Below are 20,631 nucleotides of genomic sequence, written 5' to 3'. Positions count from 1 at the left end.
CACCCCCTGGACATGACGCTAGTATATCGCAGGGATTTACCCCAATCCAACCCTTAATGCTGAGTGCCAAGCAGGGAGGCACTGGGTCCCATTATTAGAGTCTTTGGTATGACCCGGCTGGGGATCGAGCTCCAACCTACCAGTCTCGGGGCAGACACTAACCACAAGGCCACTGAGCTGGTGCTATTTCTTAATGTAAATCTCTGTAATTTTCTGTGCTTTCATTTGTAAAATGTTGCATTCTCTCTCATTGTTGTGTTCAGTTTGGGTTAAAAAACTTGTAGTAAAAGAGTATTATCAATCAATCAATCAATCAAGCCTTATTTAAATAGCACAATTCAGACAACAAGTGCAGTTCAATGTGCTTCACAGGGGAAAAAAGTTCAAGACTTTACAAAAAAGAAAGAAAAACAATTAAGCATGAGATGGCATTTTATTTATTGAACACTAAAAGGACAATAAAATGTCAGACAATGAATGAACTAGGAAATACTTCTGACATTACTACTACCCTCAATCGTGCTTTGTGTGCTGTATTCAAGGAGATACAATATAGGTTAAACACGTGTTTTCTGTTAGGTTAGATCTGTTCTGATCGTTTCAGTCACTCATGGCAAAAAAAAAAGAAAATCAGGTCACATGTGATTTTTTTATTTTCATTTGTAAATCTATCAACAGTTACTAAAATGGGAATTCCAAGCTGAGAATTCCATGACCTGATTAACACAATTCTTGAATAAAGTTATTTTGGCATGAAAACTAAGCTCTTTTGTTGTGTGGTGGTAATTCAGTCTACTGTGGACAACAATGAGCTAGCTATCGGTTTACTATTACATCAGAATGTAATATTTCCAGAAGGCACTGAAAACAGACACGAGGAACTATCATGTAATCTTAGTTACAGCAGTCCCTTTTAACACTCTCTCTTTCACACACACACATACAGCATACACATACACACTTTGATATTCAGCTCACAGTACTATTTCTGAGAACCACTTCTTCTTCAAGAGTGAAAAGGGATTGTCAATGTTTGTCTTGCTCATTAACCACTTGAAACGGAGCGTCCCTATTCTGGGCATGTCAACTAGGTGAACATATGGTGAAAATTGCCCATCTACAAACTCACAACATGGGCTATTTTTGGTGAAGAGATTTGCGAAAAAAGTCTAGACCCCTGGTGTACCCTGGCCAACGAAGTATATACTGTAGGGTTTAAAGTGGTTAAATGTGGTGCTTGTCTCTGTTCAAACAACTGAACTGTATGGCCCTTTAGTTAGCCTCTCAGTCATCACTCAAGCCTAAGGCAAGTAACACAGGGAGCCCCATTCCCAGGACAAGAGTGAAGCTCTCCATGAACCCTAGGTGGTTCCCTGGTTGGCCAGCCCCATGCCCAGTTTGCTGATGCAGGTGAGGGGAGTGCTGATGCCCCCTGCTGCTGACCTCTGGGAGGACATGCACTGTGGCCACATAAAGGAAGGTCCCGGCTGAGAAGAGCATCCCCACGCCTGTGGCAGTGACCCGGTTCTGTGGCGACCCACCAGACTGCACAGAGAGCACAAAAACAGTCATAAAATAACGCCACCCCCTCAACGTGAGTTTGATAATAATAATACAAAATAATAATAATAAAATGAAAAAGATTATACAGTACACACACAAGTATTTTAAAGTATTTCTCACCGCAATCAATATGAAGTAAGTGCAGATGGCAAAAATAGGTGCTGCAGCTGAGAAGGCCAGTAAATGTCCTTGTATATGATTCTTCGGCAGGCCTGCATGCATCAAAAATGACACCAGGCCAAAAGCTGCAGGAGCCTGGGGCAATTGGAAAGTTCGGATAGTATTTATGCATGACATTACATCACGTTTGTACTACTTCCATGCGAAGCAGACGTCTGTGCATTCTCACCTTGTGAAGAATCACAGCAAAGAATACGATGACTTGTAATGACACCTGGTTAGTGGCCACTGCTGCCCCAAGAGCAAAACCATCAGCTATATACGGAAGACATATCAAGTTAGCGGTTCAAGCAATGTTGGTACACGTATCTCTGTCTTATTGTCACACAATGGATCATACAGTATCATATACTTGAGGCTAAGTCTTTTTTCCATGTGAAAGGATAATGAGTGAGGCGATCACATGGTGAGTCACATGAGGGAGTTCAGAACAAACCTAATACTGTGTTGGGAAGTTGCCATTATTTATTTAAATTGATGCTGTGGGCAAACAAAGTATAACGTGCCAGAACAATACCCACCTAATGTCTACAAATTATGAAGACAAATAGTTATTGTATGTGTGAATCATAAGTGTAGGATGATGTCGAACAGTACCTGCGGCGTGAATCACTAGCCCCAGTGTGGCTGTTATACTGGTGCTAGTGGTCCGTGTGCCTGAAAGAGGTTACATGACAACATGAAATAACAGTCCTTCTGTTAGAGGAAACACATCTAGAGAGAGTTCTAGGGAAATTACTTGCCGCGTATGGAAAGGTAAGTGCCGACCTGGTCCACCACAAACATGAAGGTGAAACCAACCACTAAGGACATCCCAATGAAGAAACGGGGTGGAAGGCCTCCATCCGAGGAAGACTCCTGTGTCTCGCTGTCATTTTGACTTGTGTGCACGTCAGAGCAGTTTGAATCTGCGAGGAATAGTAAAAAGTATTTTCATTAACAGCTCACATCAAACAAAGCAATTAGGCACATGGGAGGACAAACAAGATAGAGCTAATGTCAAATACCCATTTGACTTGAGAGACCTCTTAGACTTTGCTCAGGCTGCAGGCAAATCTGATTTGTTTCTATGATCTTTAGGACTGACTATCCACACTGTTATTTGCAAGTAATCAGATTTCAGACATCGCCAAAAATGGCAGATCTACAAACTCACTATTTCTATTTTCGTGGCGAGCTGATTTATAAGCTCGCCACGTGTGATAAAGTATAAATCAGTCTTCAATGTCTGAGTGTCGAGACTGAGACACATTTCAGACATTTCAACCTAGGAATGTGGTTCCAATCTGATTGGCAAAACTCAGTTTTTTTGCTGTTCAGACTTGATAAAACCAATCTGATTCCTATCTGGATAGGCCAAAAAATATCTGATTTAGGCTGCCAGTCTGAACATGGCCTTTAGATATGTGGTCTCTGTTTGAGCAACATTGTTAATTGTATCCATGTACAGTAGTTGAGAGTGCAGTAGGTGAGAGTGGTAAGGCTTAGTTCTTTTGTGTGTTGGGCTCCTTTCAACAACATAGATATCAATTTACACAGAGGAACAGTAGGTAAGACAACCATGCTCCAACTAACCAAAGGAAATTGTAACAAAGGACAATTGTACCATCTCAAATTGCACTGATCTGGGAAATTGCACTTTTTGTGCCAAAGAACAAACTGATGTATCATACTTGTCAATTATTGTTTTTCTTTTGTTTTGTTTAGATTTTTTGGCAAGACAATTAGTTTTAGTTATGAAAGTACAGTATCTTCCTCATACTGTCTTGTGAAACAATCATGAACAAAAATCCATGAACAAAAATCCTGCACACTGCCCTTCTCAGCAGCATCAAATGTATTCAAGCATTGACATGACATTTCGGTCCCTCTGTACCTTCATCAAGAGTGTCTCCTCATAGTGTCTTAACCTTTAATGTCAATGAATTTACATCTGTCTAGTTTTGACCATTCCGTTTTCTAACTTTTGATGTCTTTGTCAAATGTTATCTTTGTTGTTTCTATCCAGCAAGGTAGCTTGTGTCATGATAGGTGGTACGGTTGGGGTCAACTGAAACGCTGTGTCACAAACAATTAACCCTGACACCATCAAAACGGTGTGTGACACCATCCTCCTGACACCATCAAAATGACACGGCTTAGCATCAAAAACAAAAATACTATTTGTGATACCTGTCATGATTTATGACTTCATCTGCTTGACCCAGCACACACATGTGCATCTACGTAAGCATATTGATATCCGTGATACCATGACCATCAAGTACTTTATCAGAGATACTGACGTCTGTGCACAATCATACAAGATGTATGTTCTGTTCCTATCCTTTATGTTCTTGTCCTTGTTCCATATCTTCTGGTCACGTCATGTGTCCACTGAACAATACTGTATATATTCTCTATATGTGTGTATTAAACTAGAGAGCTTGTCGTGTGATACTGCCTGGTGTCAACTGGTTCTCCGCGCGTGCGACTCAACAGAAACCTTCATTCGCCACCACCCTTATAGATGTAGACTATTAGGGACCATATGTATGGTCAACCGAAATCACAACAATACCACTGTAAAAGCGACTGAGACATTCCCTGCCTGCCAACCTCTCTTCAGAAAATGAGAAGAGAATAAGAGTTTCTCCATTTGTTTTAAATAACACTATATTGTTGCCATTTCGTCAGTTGTCAGCTATCCAGTCGTTTATATACATAAACAATATGCTGTGTATATACAGTACATACGTTTAGCAGGTTGGGAATTGGACTCAAACTGGACTCTCTTATCAGTATGGAGGCCTTTAAAAACAGGATAAAGGACTATTTGACCACTGTCTGCACATGTCCTTTTACTGAACACTTTTGAATCTCAATGGGACTCCTGGTAAAATAAAGGAAAATAAATTGACATCGTCAATTCTTTGGATTTGGAGTTGATATGTCTTACCTTTAATCAAATGGTTTGTGACTCACTGACATTTTAATACGGATATATTATATAAAAAATGTGCGTGGGGGGGGGGGGGGGGGGGGGTTAGTGTGGTGCAGGTAGGCTACTTATATGAAGGTGTGTTGTTACAATCTACCTGTCATGTGGGGGCATCATTGTAACATTAGACTTCTAGTGTTTCGATCAATATTTGATGTCGAACACAGATGCAACTGCAAGTTATCTGTATGCAAGTTCCTTTATAAACATTGTATCCAAATAGTTCAAGAGTTTTTTTGGGGAAATGACATCAATGCCAACGTGTTCAAATTGCCCCCGGTGTGTCTGAACCCAGATGAAAGGAGTTGGGTGCAGTCAGTGGTGGAAAAAGTACTCACACTTTTTACAAGTAAAAGTCTGGAATTAAAAAATTACTTGAGTAAAAGTACACAAGTATTGGTATCAAAATGTACTTAAAGTACCAAAAGTAAGTATTCATTATTCAGAATGTCCCATTTCACAAGTATGAAATGGATACAAATCTTTTGAAAATAGCAGATCTACAAGCTCACAATGCCTCGCATCACGACGCATTGTGAGCTTGCATGTCCGCTATTTTCAAATGGCCTAAATGTATACAGAGCCAAAGTGATTAATGTATGTTTTGTAATAATAATCAAAATCTATAAAGTAACTAGTAACTAAATTTATCAAATAATTGTAGTGGCGTAAAAGTACAATATTTGACTCAGAGATGTAGTGGAGTAGAAGTAAAAGTACTGAAAATTGCAAATACTCCAGTAAAGTAAAAAATACCGCAAAATTGCACTTAAGTACAGTACAGTACTTGAGTAAATGTACTTTAGTTACTTTCCACACCACAGATCCTCACCTCTCTGAGCCTCCTCCAGTAGATCTACACCTTCAGGGATGATGATGGCCAAGGCTGTCCCACAGAGGAGTCCTGCCCCCAGGACGGTGACAAACTTCAGCTTTCTCTAAAAGTTATTTGATATGTTTACAGTGATTTGTGCTACCAGTACATCTTTACAACCAGTTCAACGTGTTCACATTCACATCACAAACCTAATTCCATAAAGCAGTGTCAAATTTGTATGGGTCACGAGTAAATATATATCCCTTAATTATTTTTGGTTTCCTATACATTTTGTTTTCAATTATTATTTCAAAACATTTTCAATTATTATTTCAAAACATTTTCAATTAAAAAACAATACATTTTTCATGAATTAGAAACAAATTCAATGTTTTTTCAAAAGAATTTCATACATTCATACAAAAATCTAAATCAAAGAAATTCCATAAATTAGACTTCCATAACTTAGAAAACAAATGTTTTAAGAATTAGTGAAAATATCAGATCAACAAGCTCCTACCGAGTCGCAATTGTGACGTATTAGGAGCTTGTAGATCTACTATTTTCACTAGTTCAGGTCCTGAAGGGGTGGGGGGGGGACATCAAATGTCTCTTTTCGAGCTAAAATGTTTGGGAACCTTAAAGTACCTTAAAGTGCCTTAAAGTACCTATATACTTTACTTACAACGGGCATAATGGATAATCCATCCATGTCAAAAGCAAGCCATGAAAAAGTAACGTTATACTTATGTTCTTTTATTTGCAGTCAGACATTGCATAAGGACGCTCAATTTGAAGAGAGTAATAAAGAGACATATTAAAGCAGCACAAACAGATCGTAGAATATTACGTCATGGTCATCATGGCCATTGGCCAGGACCCTATAGACAGCAACGCATGGGGGAAATTATATAATATCAAATAACAGGTAACATAATAAATCGATAAGATGACATGTTTCTTACCTCTGAGAGTCTGAACAGGAGTGGGATGAATCCTAACAGAAAACATCCTACAAACATCGCAGCTGACATGCATGTAATGGCTATACCCCCGTCCATGGCGACGATATATTCACTCTAATTTTGTTTTGTACAACAGGGTGCATTTATAGCGTCGGTCCGGTCGCTCCCATTCATAAATAAGTTGTAATGTGTGTTTGGGTCGAATACAGTACCAGTGTTGCCAGGTTTTGCGAGAGAAACAAGCAACCGGGGTCTATGAAAACAAAGCCCAAAAGCACCACCACTCTACATTGGCTATTTGAAAACAATTTGACATTTTAACAGCACAAGTCTTGTATGCGGGGGTCCCTTGCCATACAATGTTTTCAGATGGGGGTCCGCAGACAAATACATATTAATTTGGGAGTCCTTGATTTAAAAATGTTTGAGAAACAGTGGTTTAAACAGCATTAGGAAACAAGCCCAAAATAAACAACTGCACTTTAGAAACGACCCCAAAAAACCGCAATCCGCAATTAACTACCAATAATTACAAGCAAGTTTACAGAAAAACAAGCCCAAAGTCGCTTATAATAAGCGGACCTGGCAACACTGTACAGTACAGGAGGCGCTTGCCATCTGCCTTTCCACGTCGCAAGTCTGCATAATATCACACATCCCTCCCAAGCAGCACCTAGTGTTGAAGATGGAGAACTGCAGGAACAAATCACCCCGACCAGTCATTCAACATACTTGATTAAATAGATTTATTGTTCAAAGACCTGGGGGGGAAATGTACAGATAAATCCATTGTATTGACAGCCCTTGGGGAGGAACGAGAAAACAGACACCGTTAAATGATAATTTGGGGATCTGTCAATGTTACTCCTACCATCTAGCTAAGGCAGACGACAATAAAATGCGAAGCAAACAAAACAGACATTCAAAATGTGCCTCACCGAAGAGCAATTAAACTGCCCCTGATGAATAATTTGTACAATGTTCGAGAACTTGAGAGTACTAGGCTGCTTGCAAAGAACATCCATTTGATGCCAGTCCCACTTAAACACAAGCCTGACGATGGCAATCTCCCTAACAGAAAAAGGTGGGTATTCACAAGAAAGTAATAAAATAATAAGACAGATTTGTAACAATGAAATAATAAAAACTATCGGAAATAATTGCCACCATCGGACATCAAAGTATAGGATCTGTACCCGAATGAAGTTCCACAGACCGTGGAGAACTGTCAATGACTTGTGATTTACAGTATGCAGTCTACAGTATATGTTGCACCTGTTCTTAAATCATTGTAATCAAACAATCACAAGATTCTTTACACTGGGGGAATAACATTCAGGGCTTTAGGTAGCAACAAAGTCTGCAATTGTTAGCAATCATGAATCTAATGTTAGTATCTCCCTCAAGAGTGTAGGACCGTGTTTGTTATTTTGGACAAGAAACATTTAGAAATGTCTCAACATCTCAGAGGTATAAAAATGAAGAGGTATTAAAAGAAAATCACCTTGTCATGACTGGAAGAGCTCCAGAATTCATGGTGTCAAACCATTGTTCAGATACCATAGTACCATAACAGTCTTAAAAAGGGGAAATTTACCCACGGACAAATTATGGCTACGGTTCAGGATCACCATGTCTGAACCCACAGGGATATGGCCTCCTCTGTCAATCATATAAGTGAAAATAATATTAGTAGTGCATGATTCCCCACAATGGTTCACTGAGCAGCTAAATAATCCATCTTTCACATTATGGTCTCATAACAACTGGCCCACAGTGCCTTGCTTTACCAAAGATTTCATACAGTATGTTTATTGGGCGTACTCATACCGGTGTAGTTAACATTGGAAGGAAAAAAAAAATCTCCACACACACTCACTATATCATATCTATATACACTGTGTATATATATATATATGACATAAGAAATAGCTAAAAGAGAACACTGATAAATCCTGAGTCAGTTCATAAATGTTGAGACACTACATTGCATTTGTTACTTGGTATTAGCATTAGTGTGTTTGTCTGGGCTGTTGCATGGTCCTTACCGAGACTACAAGAAAGTGTACTTGGTATGGCTGTGGAATTACCAAAATTGACACATTTCTCAAGGACATTTAATGTACATTTTACAATGCGTAGGGTTTAAACGCACACAACCCATCTCCTGTGTTCTCACACAGGCTGGTGGATTGAGGGTTTCCATGGATTATGGCTGTGGACTGTTATTATAGTCATCATTATTTCTGTGTCTCCCTCTAAACCCAACTGGGTCAAGGCAGACGGCTGCCAGGTTCAGCTCGGTTTCTTCCTTTTAAAGGCAAGTTTCTTCCTGGCTGCCGTTGCCAAGTGCTTGCTCATGGGGGGGATTGTTTGGTCTCTACACAGTGTTATGAGACAACCTGTTGTGATTCAAATAGACTTGACTGCTAAGTGACAAATAAGAATGCTCTGGCAGAGGCATCACAAATCTGGCCATTATGTCTGCAAATGGAATGTAGATTTGTGAAAATAAAAACACTTGATTAGTCCATAGTAAATGAAGGAAACATCACCCATTTTGCTTTCATTGGGCAAGAGATCATTTTCATTGTATAAAGCTACTGTTCTACAATTATTAAGATGGTACAATTCCAAGACTACATTTTTGTGTGACCTGCACTACTGTTTGATATGTTTTCAAAAACAAAACTACGCAATTTGACTTAAACAATCAATAAATCAGCATTGTCTGTGTAAAGGCAAGTGAGTAACTGTAACAATGCTCAATTATCATTTTGAATTTGCTGCCTGCATGACAAAGTCTCGTTAATATTGGACAGAACTAAACAGCTGTGTCATAGTGACAGGCCGTTGAGTAGCTCATTCCTAATCCTATCGGTATCCACCTAACACTAATTTTAGAAGCTGACAGAGAGCCCCAGTCTGTTCCCTAGCAACTTTATTCTGCTTACACACACTGGTGACACTTCATCCCAACAAGCCATGAAAACCATAGGTTAAGATGTAAACACCTGGATAAAGCCTACAGTATATAAGAACCTCCGTGAGAACGAAGGTGACAGATTTGCAGAAAAACTGTCTCAGCAGAAAGCAGGTCCAAAAACATACCGTCTGTCTCTCACCATCTCGGACAGACCGAGGACTGGAAGGCTCTCAGTTCTCTGGCCATGACCTGTTTAGAGCCCAACCGATGCCAGATGTTAGGTCTGATGCCGATCCCGATTTTGGAGTGCCCTGGACTAGTGGTCCGTGTACAAGCTCACAATGCGTACATGATGCATTGTGAGCTTGTAGATCGGCACATTTTTTAAAATGTTCACCTATAATGACATGCTCAACATAGGGACGCGAGATTGAAAGGGGGTTAAAAATCGGGACACGTTGCCTGCATAATTGCAAATACCGATGTTAAATAATGACTGATATATCAACCAGACGGATATATCGGTCAGGCTCTAGTCTTGTTTTGGGAGCATTGCTGGGGGTTTCAGGCCTTCGGGGGGGGGGGGGCCCCTGTCAGGAGCAGCGGTCCAACAGCAGGTCCAGCAGCGGCCCAGACTGAAACGATCCTTATCAAGGGTACAGAACGCCAAGCCGCAAACCATCATCATTCCACAGTTATGGGGCGTTTGGCGCTTTCTCGATAGCATTTAAAATACTGTGCCTAAAAATAAATACAGTTTCAAAAAAAGGCAACTTTACAAATCCAGAGTTTTTTGTAGCTGTACAGTGTCAAAGTGTCCAAAGCGGGTGGAGTGTTAGTAGCAGTGTTTTTTTTTGTTATTTTGGAAGCCTTACACAGGGTTATAAGAACCACTCAGACATCATCAGCGCTTCAGAGTTCCCGCGGGGCACAGGGGTAACCGTCTGTGTGGTCAGCTCCTCTCTGCTGCTCTTCTTCTTTTTCTTCTCTCCGCCGTAAGCTGCTTATTCAGCTATAGCATGAATCTAGTGCAGACAACTGGGGATCCCGGTAAAAAGGATTATAGGGGAATCCCTCCACTCTTCTGAACTTGATGGCATGCCACATATTACCATATTAAACCTCAAGCGTATGGGAGAGCAGAAACAATTGCCACGGCACCTTGCCCCAGCGCAGGGCACAGGGGCAGGTCTTCTGGTTCAAGTGCAATAATATCAAGGGAATACTAGACGAACCCCTTTCACAGGGCAAAAAAGAGAAAAGGGAAAGAAAAACAACGTCTTCGTTTGTGCATGATGAGGATCTTTCTGCGTGGATCCCCTGTGCCGCAAGTGGGGTCTTTTTTTTTTTTTTTTTGAGATGGAGGGGGGGGTTCCTATGCTGGGTCAGGCGTCATCAAAGTAGATTCTTTCTGCGGTTTGTACGTATATGGATGCCGTTGATGTAGTGAGTTCCAGTGAAGCAATAGAGCAATACAGTTCTTTTAGAAACTGTCCTTGTAGATAGCGTGCCTACGTTAGTGTCGAGTCCCTCTATGGAGGTTGAGATGCTTTAAGCCTGATTTATAATTAGTTGCATGCCGGTGTCGCGCACTGAAAATAGCAGATATACAAGCTCACAACGCATTGCACTGCGACGCGTCGCGAGCTTGTAGATCGGCTATTTTCGGTGCGTGACACAATGTGCAACCAAGCATAAATCCCGCATTAGAGAACTGTGGGTTCGGTTCCTAGCTTAATACACATAAATTCAGTGCGCTCCACGAGTCTTTTTTTTACTGTCCATTCCAGGCAGTGTCAGTGCCGCACTTCATTCGCAATGAGGCTGTCCTCACCAGACTGAAAGTCCTCATTCAGGCCATTTGCAACGTTAATTATTTCCTCGTCCTGCGAGGACCCCTGTGAGGACCCCTGGCCGTCGTCCTCGCTGCTGCCTGACCCAACCTCGTCTGAATGTGGGTCCTGTAGTACCTGAGCAATGTACATCTGCTGCAAGAGAGGAGGGAGAGAGGAAAAAGTAAGTCAACTTTATTCATAAAGCAGCTTTCAATACATAGTTACAAGGTGCTGCACGACGTGCAAAAAAATAAGTCACACCGCACACACAAAAAAAGATGATATAAAAACATTAACACCGACACTGAAGTCAACACATCATCATAAGACAAAGTGCTTATTGAAAAAAACCTATGTGTTTTTAACTAAATTATGAAACAGCTCATTCTCTCTCAACCATTTCACCTGTTTGTAGCCCTGTCCTTGTAGCCTTGTTTGTAGCCCTCATTTATGTTCCCAGAGCAAACTTTTGTAACTTTGTGTCTGTTCTCCTACCTTTAATCTGCTTGTATATGCTGCTGCCTTTGGACAGGAAAGACAGAGGCCTCTATACATAGACACCACGTAGGCAGAACCTTTGTTAAGCACACTAGGTGAGGGGTGGTTGCCACTTATGTATTTTTGACCATTGTTTGGTTAGAGTAGTTAGGTAGGCAGGCTTTTGTTTTCACTATACTACGTGATTAGTTAGTTAGTCTGTCTTTTGTTTCCCTAGCTGCTTTGTTTGCTGTTTTGGCAACACCCGTGTCCCCTGGTAGTGGCTTGCTTTCTTTTGGTTTACCTTATGCCCTGTTCATATTGGAAATGTAAATATTGTAAATAACATCCTGCTTAAAGAGTAAAAGCACATTGCACCTTTTGCTCAAAACCTTGTGTGGTCTCCCTTATTTGCACCTCCTATGCTCAACAGCCTGGTAAAAATCATCATGTTACAAACCCAACCCTAGACCCTAAAGGGTTTCGTAACATATGTAAAGTGGGTAAAGGCGGCGAAACACCTCACCTGCACCATCTGTAAACCTCATTCTAACTGGCCAACAACTTCGACCGATCCAACAAAAACAAATGAAGGTGGGAATGACACGAACGAGAGCCATCTATGATACTTACTGCTTGCTTGCTGGTGGGGGAGGTACGTGGTGGCACCCCATTCTCCAGCGGGCCATCCGTCTCCTGACTGTCAATCTGGGACAGACAAGAGATGGTTGACATGAGCAGGTGAACGTCAGAGCATTGTGGGGTCAGGAATATTAAGATGGTACGTTTAGAAAATGACAAGTGTTACCTTGTAGTTGTGAGCGCTGAGATATTTAAAATGCCCAAAGCAGACGTGGGAGAGGCAGATGATGATTGTGATGATCAGAACTATGAAGGTGAACATGGACGTCGCAGCCGAAAACCCTTTGGGAGAAGGTAGAGGGAAAATTATTGGACGACTGCACTTTAAAACATTTAAACTAAGGATATGTCTGGTTTTCAACCTGGGCCCTATTTCCCGAGCCATCATGTTTATCGGTTAACATTTTGTCACTTTTTTAACTTCATATACCAGCGACACCTGCATGTGAAGCTCTATAGCAGTGGCTCCCAACCTTTTCTGGATCAGGGCCCACTTGAAAATCTCAAAGGCATTCGTGGCCACATTGACTGCCTAGATCGAGTTAACTCGATATTACCGTTTCATCACTTGCCTGCCAAGATCGAGATAACTCGATTTTAGCAAAAAAATATTTTTTCAAAAAAAAAAAAAAAAAAATGTTTTTATTTTTATTTTTTTATTTTTTTTTCAATTTTACCCAAAGACCAAGGAGATATGAATTTTCGAAGATCTTTACTCTCATCCACTTCCTTGTTAACTTAAAACTTTAAAATTTTGTATCTCGGCTCCTGAGTACTTTTTTTTTTCCAATGAAAAATCTCTGGCAGAAGACTGCAAAAAATCTGAAATAATTCTGGCAGTCAATGTGTTAACACGGCAGGCCCTTCGGCTGGTGTTTTAAATGGTCAGATTGGTGTGCCTCGTGCATTTTCAGAGCATGTGTATTCTAATGATGAATCAAATAATTTAGTTCCGGCTTGAATCAATGGAACCAACATAGAGTAAGTTCCTATATAGCGGTATCACTATGAAAACTCATTCTTTAAGGTTCTATAGAAAAAATATTAATGTTATATTATCATTACACTGTCTAGTGTTTTACCAATTATGTGGGACCCATTTGTAACACCCTTGCCGCCCACAAGTTGGGAATTGCTGCTCTACAGTGAAAATTTTTTCCCTTCTTCTTTTTGTGTCATAATGATGGCAACAATTAGGAAGACATGGCTCTGCAAACTTAAGCACAATTAAACTTTGGTAGAGGTTTGGGTAGGTTTGTGTAGTTACCTTGCCATGGTGTACCAATAACAAAACCAGACACATAGTGTTGTAATCTTAAACATTTGCAGAATCCACTTTTGTGGATCTGTCTTTTGTGTCCATTTGTGGGCTAAACGCCTGACATTGAGACATTGACGTTGAACTGTGCAACTCAATGGGGAGACTATTTTGGATTATTACCAATATTTGGAGTGACATCATGACAACGTAACTACACAACCCAAACCTCTAACAAAGTTTCATTGTAACCTCATTGGAGACAGTCAAGCGTTAGGGATATGTTAGGACATTGAGTGGCCAGCAGGTGGAGCCCTTTTCTTACCCGTGCGCACGGTGGAGAAGAAAAGCAGCCAGAAGAGACAGAGAATGGGAGCTGCCACCACTTGGTTGACGGCGCCAGAATGGATCTTTTTGTCCAGTTTGGAAGGCAGGTAGGCATAGTACATGTTGTACCTGTCGGCGAGGTGCTTCAGCAGCATGTACATCAGTCCTGAGCAGGGGAAAGGGAAGCAGCATTGTCACTCCGAGGACCTAATCCTATTACGCCTGTTGATAAGCTTCAGCATAGAGGGAACAGAACCCCCATGGTCCCTGTCTTCTCACATTAGGCCCTTTCAACCACTTTCAACCTGGTGTCCCTTTTTCAGCCACATAATGATTATCAATAAAAATGTTCAAACATTGTCGTTTTCTTTTCTTTTTTTGTCACAAAAAAATAAATGAATAGGGGAAATAGCCCACAACGCGTCACATCGCATAGTGCAGGGGTCTTCAACAGGGGTTCCGGGACCCCTAGGGGTTCCTCAGAGTTACTACAGGGGGTCCGCCAAATCTTTGTGTGATATGATTCTTTTTTGTTGCCTTAACCACTTGAACTCTAGCATCCCTTTTCTGAGGAGAACTTTAGCCAAAAATAGCAGATCTACAAGCTCACAACGCCTCGCAGCACGATTTTTGGCAAAGAGGTATAGGTGTAAAGGGAAAAAAGAACAGTAAACGTAAACAAAAAAAGTTTAATCTATAACACAATTTTATACAATATAGAGGGGGTTCCTGCTTCATCTCTCTCTCAGCTAGGGGGTCCTTGGGAAAACGTTGAAGACCCCTCGCATAGTGACACGTTGTGAGCGTGTAGATAAATTATTTTCTACATGTTTGTGGGACACAATTGTATGACAATGTATAAAATAGGGCATAAGTGGTTCAAAACGACACATTGTCGCAGATGTTCACTCACCAAAAGGAACGATGATCGGGCAGGTGATGCTGTAGGTCATAACTACAGTAAAGACACACATCATCCAGGCATAGGCAGCCCCAAACTGGAACTCGTAGGCTTGGTGCTGCGGGGACAGATTGAAGGGGGGTATGAGATTATATTGGACTGGAAGCAGCCTGGTCTTAAGTGGTGATTTACGATCACCGGTGAGGTTGCAAATAAATAAGCATGTGAACTTAATGACCACTAAAATGAAAATCCAACCTGAAAGGGTGTTAGAGCCACACCTTAACTAACTAACCGTGCTCAACTTTAAATAAATGAATTAAACCACACCAAACCCATGGCTTAACGTGGCTTAACAGTGATTAACCTTAAAGGTAGGTTAAGTGATATTTTTGGGTTAAAACAAAAAGTATTTTGTTAAAAGGTTAAAGCACTATATTCTGATAGTAATCATTGCTATAGAGTGTTTGTTCAGTAACAGGAGTCTCCCCGTCTCTCCAGCTCTATAATAAACAGAAAATACATTTTCTGGTAGGTGTCAAAATCTCAGCCAATCAGGAGAAAGTACCCATTTTTAAGCTTCATTTTTATAGTGTTCCAGTTCCAATTTTGCCTGCTCATTTCTTAGTGTCATCACTTCCAATTTCACTTGTTTAATCTATATCCTGATTGAGTTCTCTATCCTGATTGGATAAAATTGGAAATGAAACTGAAACTGAAACAAAAATGAATAAATAAATTATTAAGAGCTGGAGAGACAAGGAGACTCCTTTTACTGAACAAACACTCTATAGCAATGAGTACTATCAGAATATAGAGCTATTTAACACTTATTTTAACCAAAGAAAATCACTTACCCTACCTTTAAGTGAAATTAAAAACACCACCAAACCCATACCTAAACATAACTATAAAATGTAAAACCACACCAAACAATACCTAAGAATAACTATATGATATTATAGGTCATGGCATGGTGTCATTTAACATTTATTTGAAATATATATAGAAAGAGAGAGAGAGGGACAGACAGACAGATTATATACAGTAGATATATAGATATATATATTATATAGATATATGTTTTAATATACAGTATATGTATATGTATAATATAATATCTGTCCTTGGTCATCAGTGTAGCACCTTCAAAACATGTCCTCTGAATAATTCACATTTTACAACCCAGGCTTGTCTTGTTATCAGATTTGATCATACAGTAACATTAGAATGCGATCTGTTTTGGGAGGGATGTTCTTCCATCCCTCCCAAAGATATTCCCAGTGCAGGAATCCTATTCCAACGACACTTTATGCACTCATTTCAACTTGGCAAGAAGAGGAGCAATCCACTAACCCTCTTGACATTCCTGCGCTCAGCAGCGGAGCGGGCCAAAGTAAGGCGGATCATATACATGAGCAGACCGGGGATCCTCAGCAGGTCCATGGCATTACCGATGAAGGCTGAAGCAATGACATAATTCACAAAGAACGCTCCGTTGTCGGGAAGGAACACACACCTGCAGCAAAGAGAGGAGAATGTCACTGAAAACTGAATTCTGGCCACCGATCATCACGCTAAATATTAGCATTGTTGCCCTTTGAACATCTCAATCCGGCCCTTGAAGTCCTCGAAGAAAAACGAAATGACCCCCCGTTATGACATCGTCATAACAGGGTTTTTCTTTTCTCCAAACCTTTCATAACGCGATGACTTTTTTTTCGTTTTTTCGCGGAAGCACAGTGAAACCCTCTGTGATTAGCAACCATCAGGGTATCGATTATAGTGGAGATAAATATTCCGTGACTACTTCAAAAGGTAAGAAAATCGAAACATCGCTGGCAGTGGGTGCACGCACCCAGAAATAAGTCTGCCAGTGAAAGAGTTAATGGGTTTGAGGGAAATTAATTTAACTTGACTCCAAGCAATTATGTACCATTTGAGCACATACCTGCATTCCGTGAGTATGTACTCAGATGTTAAATGTTTAATGTGACAGTGAAACTGTCTGCCTTGAGTCCATATTTATAACGCATAAGAATGCAATATGTTTGATAATGTGAGTGAAAGTTCAGCTGTAAAAAAGTTCAATACAATAGTCCAATGTGTGGCCCTTCACTCACTTTATCGAAAGTCAGTATGGCCATGTGATAATACTGTATGTTAAATAGACGTTTGAGCAAAAAGTAACAGTCAGTGAGTACCTAAATTGTGATGCAGTAATGCGGTACTCAAAGAGAATGAAACATCAAATTACTGAATTTGACACAGGCCTGATATTGTTATGACAACATGACCTAACAATTAATCACATGATTCCTGGACAGTTAGTCACAGAGACCAGATGGCACCTTGAGGACAATAGATCGTTATCACGCTTGCATGACTGATGTATAAAAAGAATTTCAGAAGCAAGCTGATATGCAGCGGTGTCATTTATCCAGGTGTATAGTGTTCTGTACAGTGGTCTGGTGCAGTGGGGTGATAATTATTCCCTGCACGACATGCGCGTTACGCTAGGGCGTTTTCAATGGATGAAATGGTTATAGACTGTATATGCTTTTCCCCCAAAACATCTGCACTGTGTACGGCGTATACAGCGTAACACGGTAGAACACACCACTGGTTTGGTGGTCATATGGTTTGCTGCTACTTACTCAAATCTCACTGCAGCGTCTGCCAGGAAACTTTTGTCAAAAAGCCAACGGAAGAATACATCCAGACTGTAAAGAGACAAAAAAAAAAGGTTTTAATTCAACTTAACTAATTGCAGACTATGGATCAACTTACATTTAATTGCACAAGGCTTTTGTCAAACAACACTTAACAAAAGTGGTCGGGCAACAAACTATAACTTAGCTTTAAGCCAACACAAAACCAAGCCGACAGATGCTCTTATATTACTGTATTATTATTATTCAAATATTTGTATTGAATTTTTTCAAAAAAGTACACATACAAACATAAACAACTACAAAACACCACAGACACAAGTACTGAATACACAATGAAACGGATACACATACCATCATATTACTAATTGATCGAAAATTAAAGGAATTTTTAGTACAATACATTGGCATAAAAAGCGGTATTAATATCACAAAATTAAAGTCAATACTCTTATAATACTGTATGTAGACTGTTGTGTTATTAACACAGCTGTAAGCAGAGACATGCAGTACCTGCTGAGTCCCAGGGAGGGCAGCAACAGGACCATGAAGATTAAGAAAGTGTAGCATTTGTGCATGGTTGTCCTGTTCTCCCCTGACCTGGAAAACAGAAAGAAACAAATATTCATTCATTAAATTCCTACACATGGAAAGAAGGAAGACAAACACTTGGGCGCATGCACACAAAGATCTTAACCACATATTCTGTGGGGTGAACATACAGAAAAAATAGCAGATCTACAAGATCAAAACACATTGCGTTGCGATGCCTATTTTCAGCAAAGATATGTAGTGTAGAGGGAGAAAAGGAGCGGACCAAGTGTAGAGAGCCGTGTGGCTAAATACTAAATACTAAATATATAGGTTTTAACCCATTAAGACCTGAGGACGATTCTACAAAATGTCTTCTAAATCCTAGCAGTTTTTTGAAAAAAACTATGTTGCTATATCAGTGGTTCTCAAACTTTTTCATGTCAAGGACCCCCAAAATGATATGTATTTGGCCGCGAAACCCCATCTCAAAATATTTAGTTCCAGGGACCCCCAGAGGCAAAGATTTGAGTTACAAATGTTCACTTTAAAAATATATACATTCAAAGATTTGCACAGATTTTCACGATTTTTCAAAAATAGCAGATCTACAAGCTCGTAGTGCGGCACTCGGTGCCGCGCTACGAGCTTGTATATCTGCTATTTTTGAATAGCCCAAAGAAATCTAAAATGACACAGATGCGTTCCCGGTCTTAATGGGTTAAGGTTAGGTGAAAACACACAGAGCATAACTGAGAATAGGGCTGAACGATTTTGGGAAAAAATCTAATTGCGATTTTTCTGACCGATATTGCGATTGCGATTTGATTGTGATTTTTTTAATTAAAAAAAAAAATCTTAAACATTTTTTTAAAGTCAAGCTTCAGTTTAGTATTCACTGTGTACGTTTAAAAAGTAATTGGAAGTAATGGAACATTACCAAATGGCATACCATTTATTTACTGTTCTAGATAAATAAGGATGAGAACTAAAAGATATGAATTGCTTCATTGCTTCCAACATGTATCTTCCAAGTACTTTTTTTCCCATGTATATATTTAAACATTTAGCTGGAATAGAAATAGCTTATTTTTGTAAACAACCCAACATTGAACTTGTTAAGTCATTAAAGGGCAAGGCCACTTTGGTAGAGGTTTGGGTTGTGTAGTTACCTTGCCATGATGTAACTCCAAAGGTGGGCAAGAAATAAAAAATAATTGCTCCATTGATTAGAAATTGATAATTCAAAATATGCTCCTCATTGATTTACATTGTAAGGTAAAACTGCTCTCAAAGTCACTCTTTTAGCACAAAAACGAACGCAAACAAAGTTGATTCAGACAATATAGAACATCACCAAACCCAGTACTGTTTTTTTTTTAAATAAAAATGTTAACTTCCTGTTGATTTTGCCATTTTTAATAAGTAGAAAACCCGGACTGGATCGGCGGATCCGGATCCAGATCTTCAAATAGTAAAATCAACAGGAAGTTGACATTTTTATTAAAAAAACAAACAGTACTGGGTTTGGTGATGCTCTATATTGTCTGAATCAGCTACGTTTGGGTTCATTTATGTGCTAAAAGAGTGACTTTGAGAGCTGTTTTACCGTACAATGTAAGTCAATGAGGAGCATATTTTGAATTATCAATTTCTAATCAATGGAGCAATTATTTTTTATTTCTTGCCCACCTTTGGAGTTACATCATGGCAAGGTAACTACACAACCCAAACCTCTACCAAAGTGGTCTTACCCTTTAACTTATGGCTCAAGAAGAGAAGCTTTTTCTGAAATGAAGTTCAATACTGTAAATAAAAATAAAAATAAAATTAAACAAATAATTACCATTTTGTGTAAACAATTCACAGCAGTGAAATAAGTAGGTCTTTCACTTATGGCTCCAGAAGCATATTTACTGATATCCAGTATTTAGCTTATGTAGATTAACATTCAACTAAAATGTAACACTTTTTTGTCTCAAGTCCTCTCCTACTGTACATTGTATTACTACTACTCCTTGGAAGTGAAAAACTCAGAATACATAACGCAGTGGTGGAAAGTAACTAAGTACATTTACTTATACTGTACTTAATTACAATTTTGAGGTATTTGTACTTCACTTGAGATTTCTAATTTCCAATACTTTAACTCCTACTCCACTACATCTCAGAGGCAAATATTGTACTTTTACTCCACTACAATTATTTGAGAACTTTAGTGACTAGTTACTTTGCAGATATAAATTATAATATTATAAAACCTACATTAACCACTTTAGCCCTATTTTATACCTAGGTAATTTGAAAATAGCCGATCTACAAGCTCACAACTCGCCGCGATGCGACGCGTTGTGAGCTTGTAGATCTGCTATTTTCAAACATTAGTACTTTTACTTTTGGTACTTTAAGTACATTTTGATACCAATACTTTTGTAGGCCTACTTTCAGTTTTCAATTTTGAATTTGGGATTTTTACTTGTAACAGAGTACTTCTACATTGCAGTATTGATACGTTTATTTAAGTACAACATTTGAGTACTTTTTCCACCTGTACATA

At 39.5% G+C, this 20,631-nt stretch overlaps 2 protein-coding genes across 4 annotated transcripts in view; both read right to left on the bottom strand.

Moving 5' to 3' along the window:
* Positions 1 to 316: 316 nt before the first annotated feature.
* On the bottom strand, positions 317 to 6,858 carry LOC311058998 (zinc transporter ZIP9). Its single transcript, XM_084076568.1, has 7 exons — positions 6,506 to 6,858; positions 5,556 to 5,661; positions 2,483 to 2,651; positions 2,341 to 2,384; positions 1,913 to 1,998; positions 1,684 to 1,818; positions 317 to 1,545 (listed from the first exon to the last, which is right to left on the bottom strand). Exons 1-7 carry the CDS (start codon positions 6,599 to 6,601, stop codon positions 1,285 to 1,287), a joined length of 897 nt encoding a protein of 298 aa, XP_083932694.1. The 5' UTR covers positions 6,602 to 6,858; the 3' UTR covers positions 317 to 1,284.
* A 174-nt stretch (positions 6,859 to 7,032) lies between these two features.
* The window catches only part of LOC311058262 (CSC1-like protein 2), a 39,719-nt gene continuing 26,120 nt past the window's right edge, over positions 7,033 to 20,631 (bottom strand). For all 3 annotated transcript variants that reach the window (XM_084075641.1, XM_084075642.1, XM_084075643.1), the window contains 8 exons: positions 18,057 to 18,143; positions 17,529 to 17,594; positions 16,228 to 16,390; positions 14,884 to 14,989; positions 13,969 to 14,136; positions 12,552 to 12,667; positions 12,377 to 12,451; positions 7,033 to 11,419 (listed from right to left, as the gene is read on the bottom strand). In XM_084075641.1, the coding sequence (XP_083931767.1) occupies positions 11,228 to 11,419; positions 12,377 to 12,451; positions 12,552 to 12,667; positions 13,969 to 14,136; positions 14,884 to 14,989; positions 16,228 to 16,390; positions 17,529 to 17,594; positions 18,057 to 18,143 (973 nt within the window). In that variant the 3' untranslated portion in view covers positions 7,033 to 11,227. The remainder of the gene's footprint in view (positions 11,420 to 12,376; positions 12,452 to 12,551; positions 12,668 to 13,968; positions 14,137 to 14,883; positions 14,990 to 16,227; positions 16,391 to 17,528; positions 17,595 to 18,056; positions 18,144 to 20,631) is intronic.

This window comes from Gymnoscopelus microlampas (genome assembly GCF_963454915.1).
Source record: "Gymnoscopelus microlampas genome assembly, chromosome: 13".
Classification (NCBI taxonomy): domain Eukaryota; kingdom Metazoa; phylum Chordata; class Actinopteri; order Myctophiformes; family Myctophidae; genus Gymnoscopelus; species Gymnoscopelus microlampas.
The sequence above is the reverse complement of the archived record's forward strand: the minus strand, read 5'-3'. Positions and strand labels throughout refer to the sequence as shown.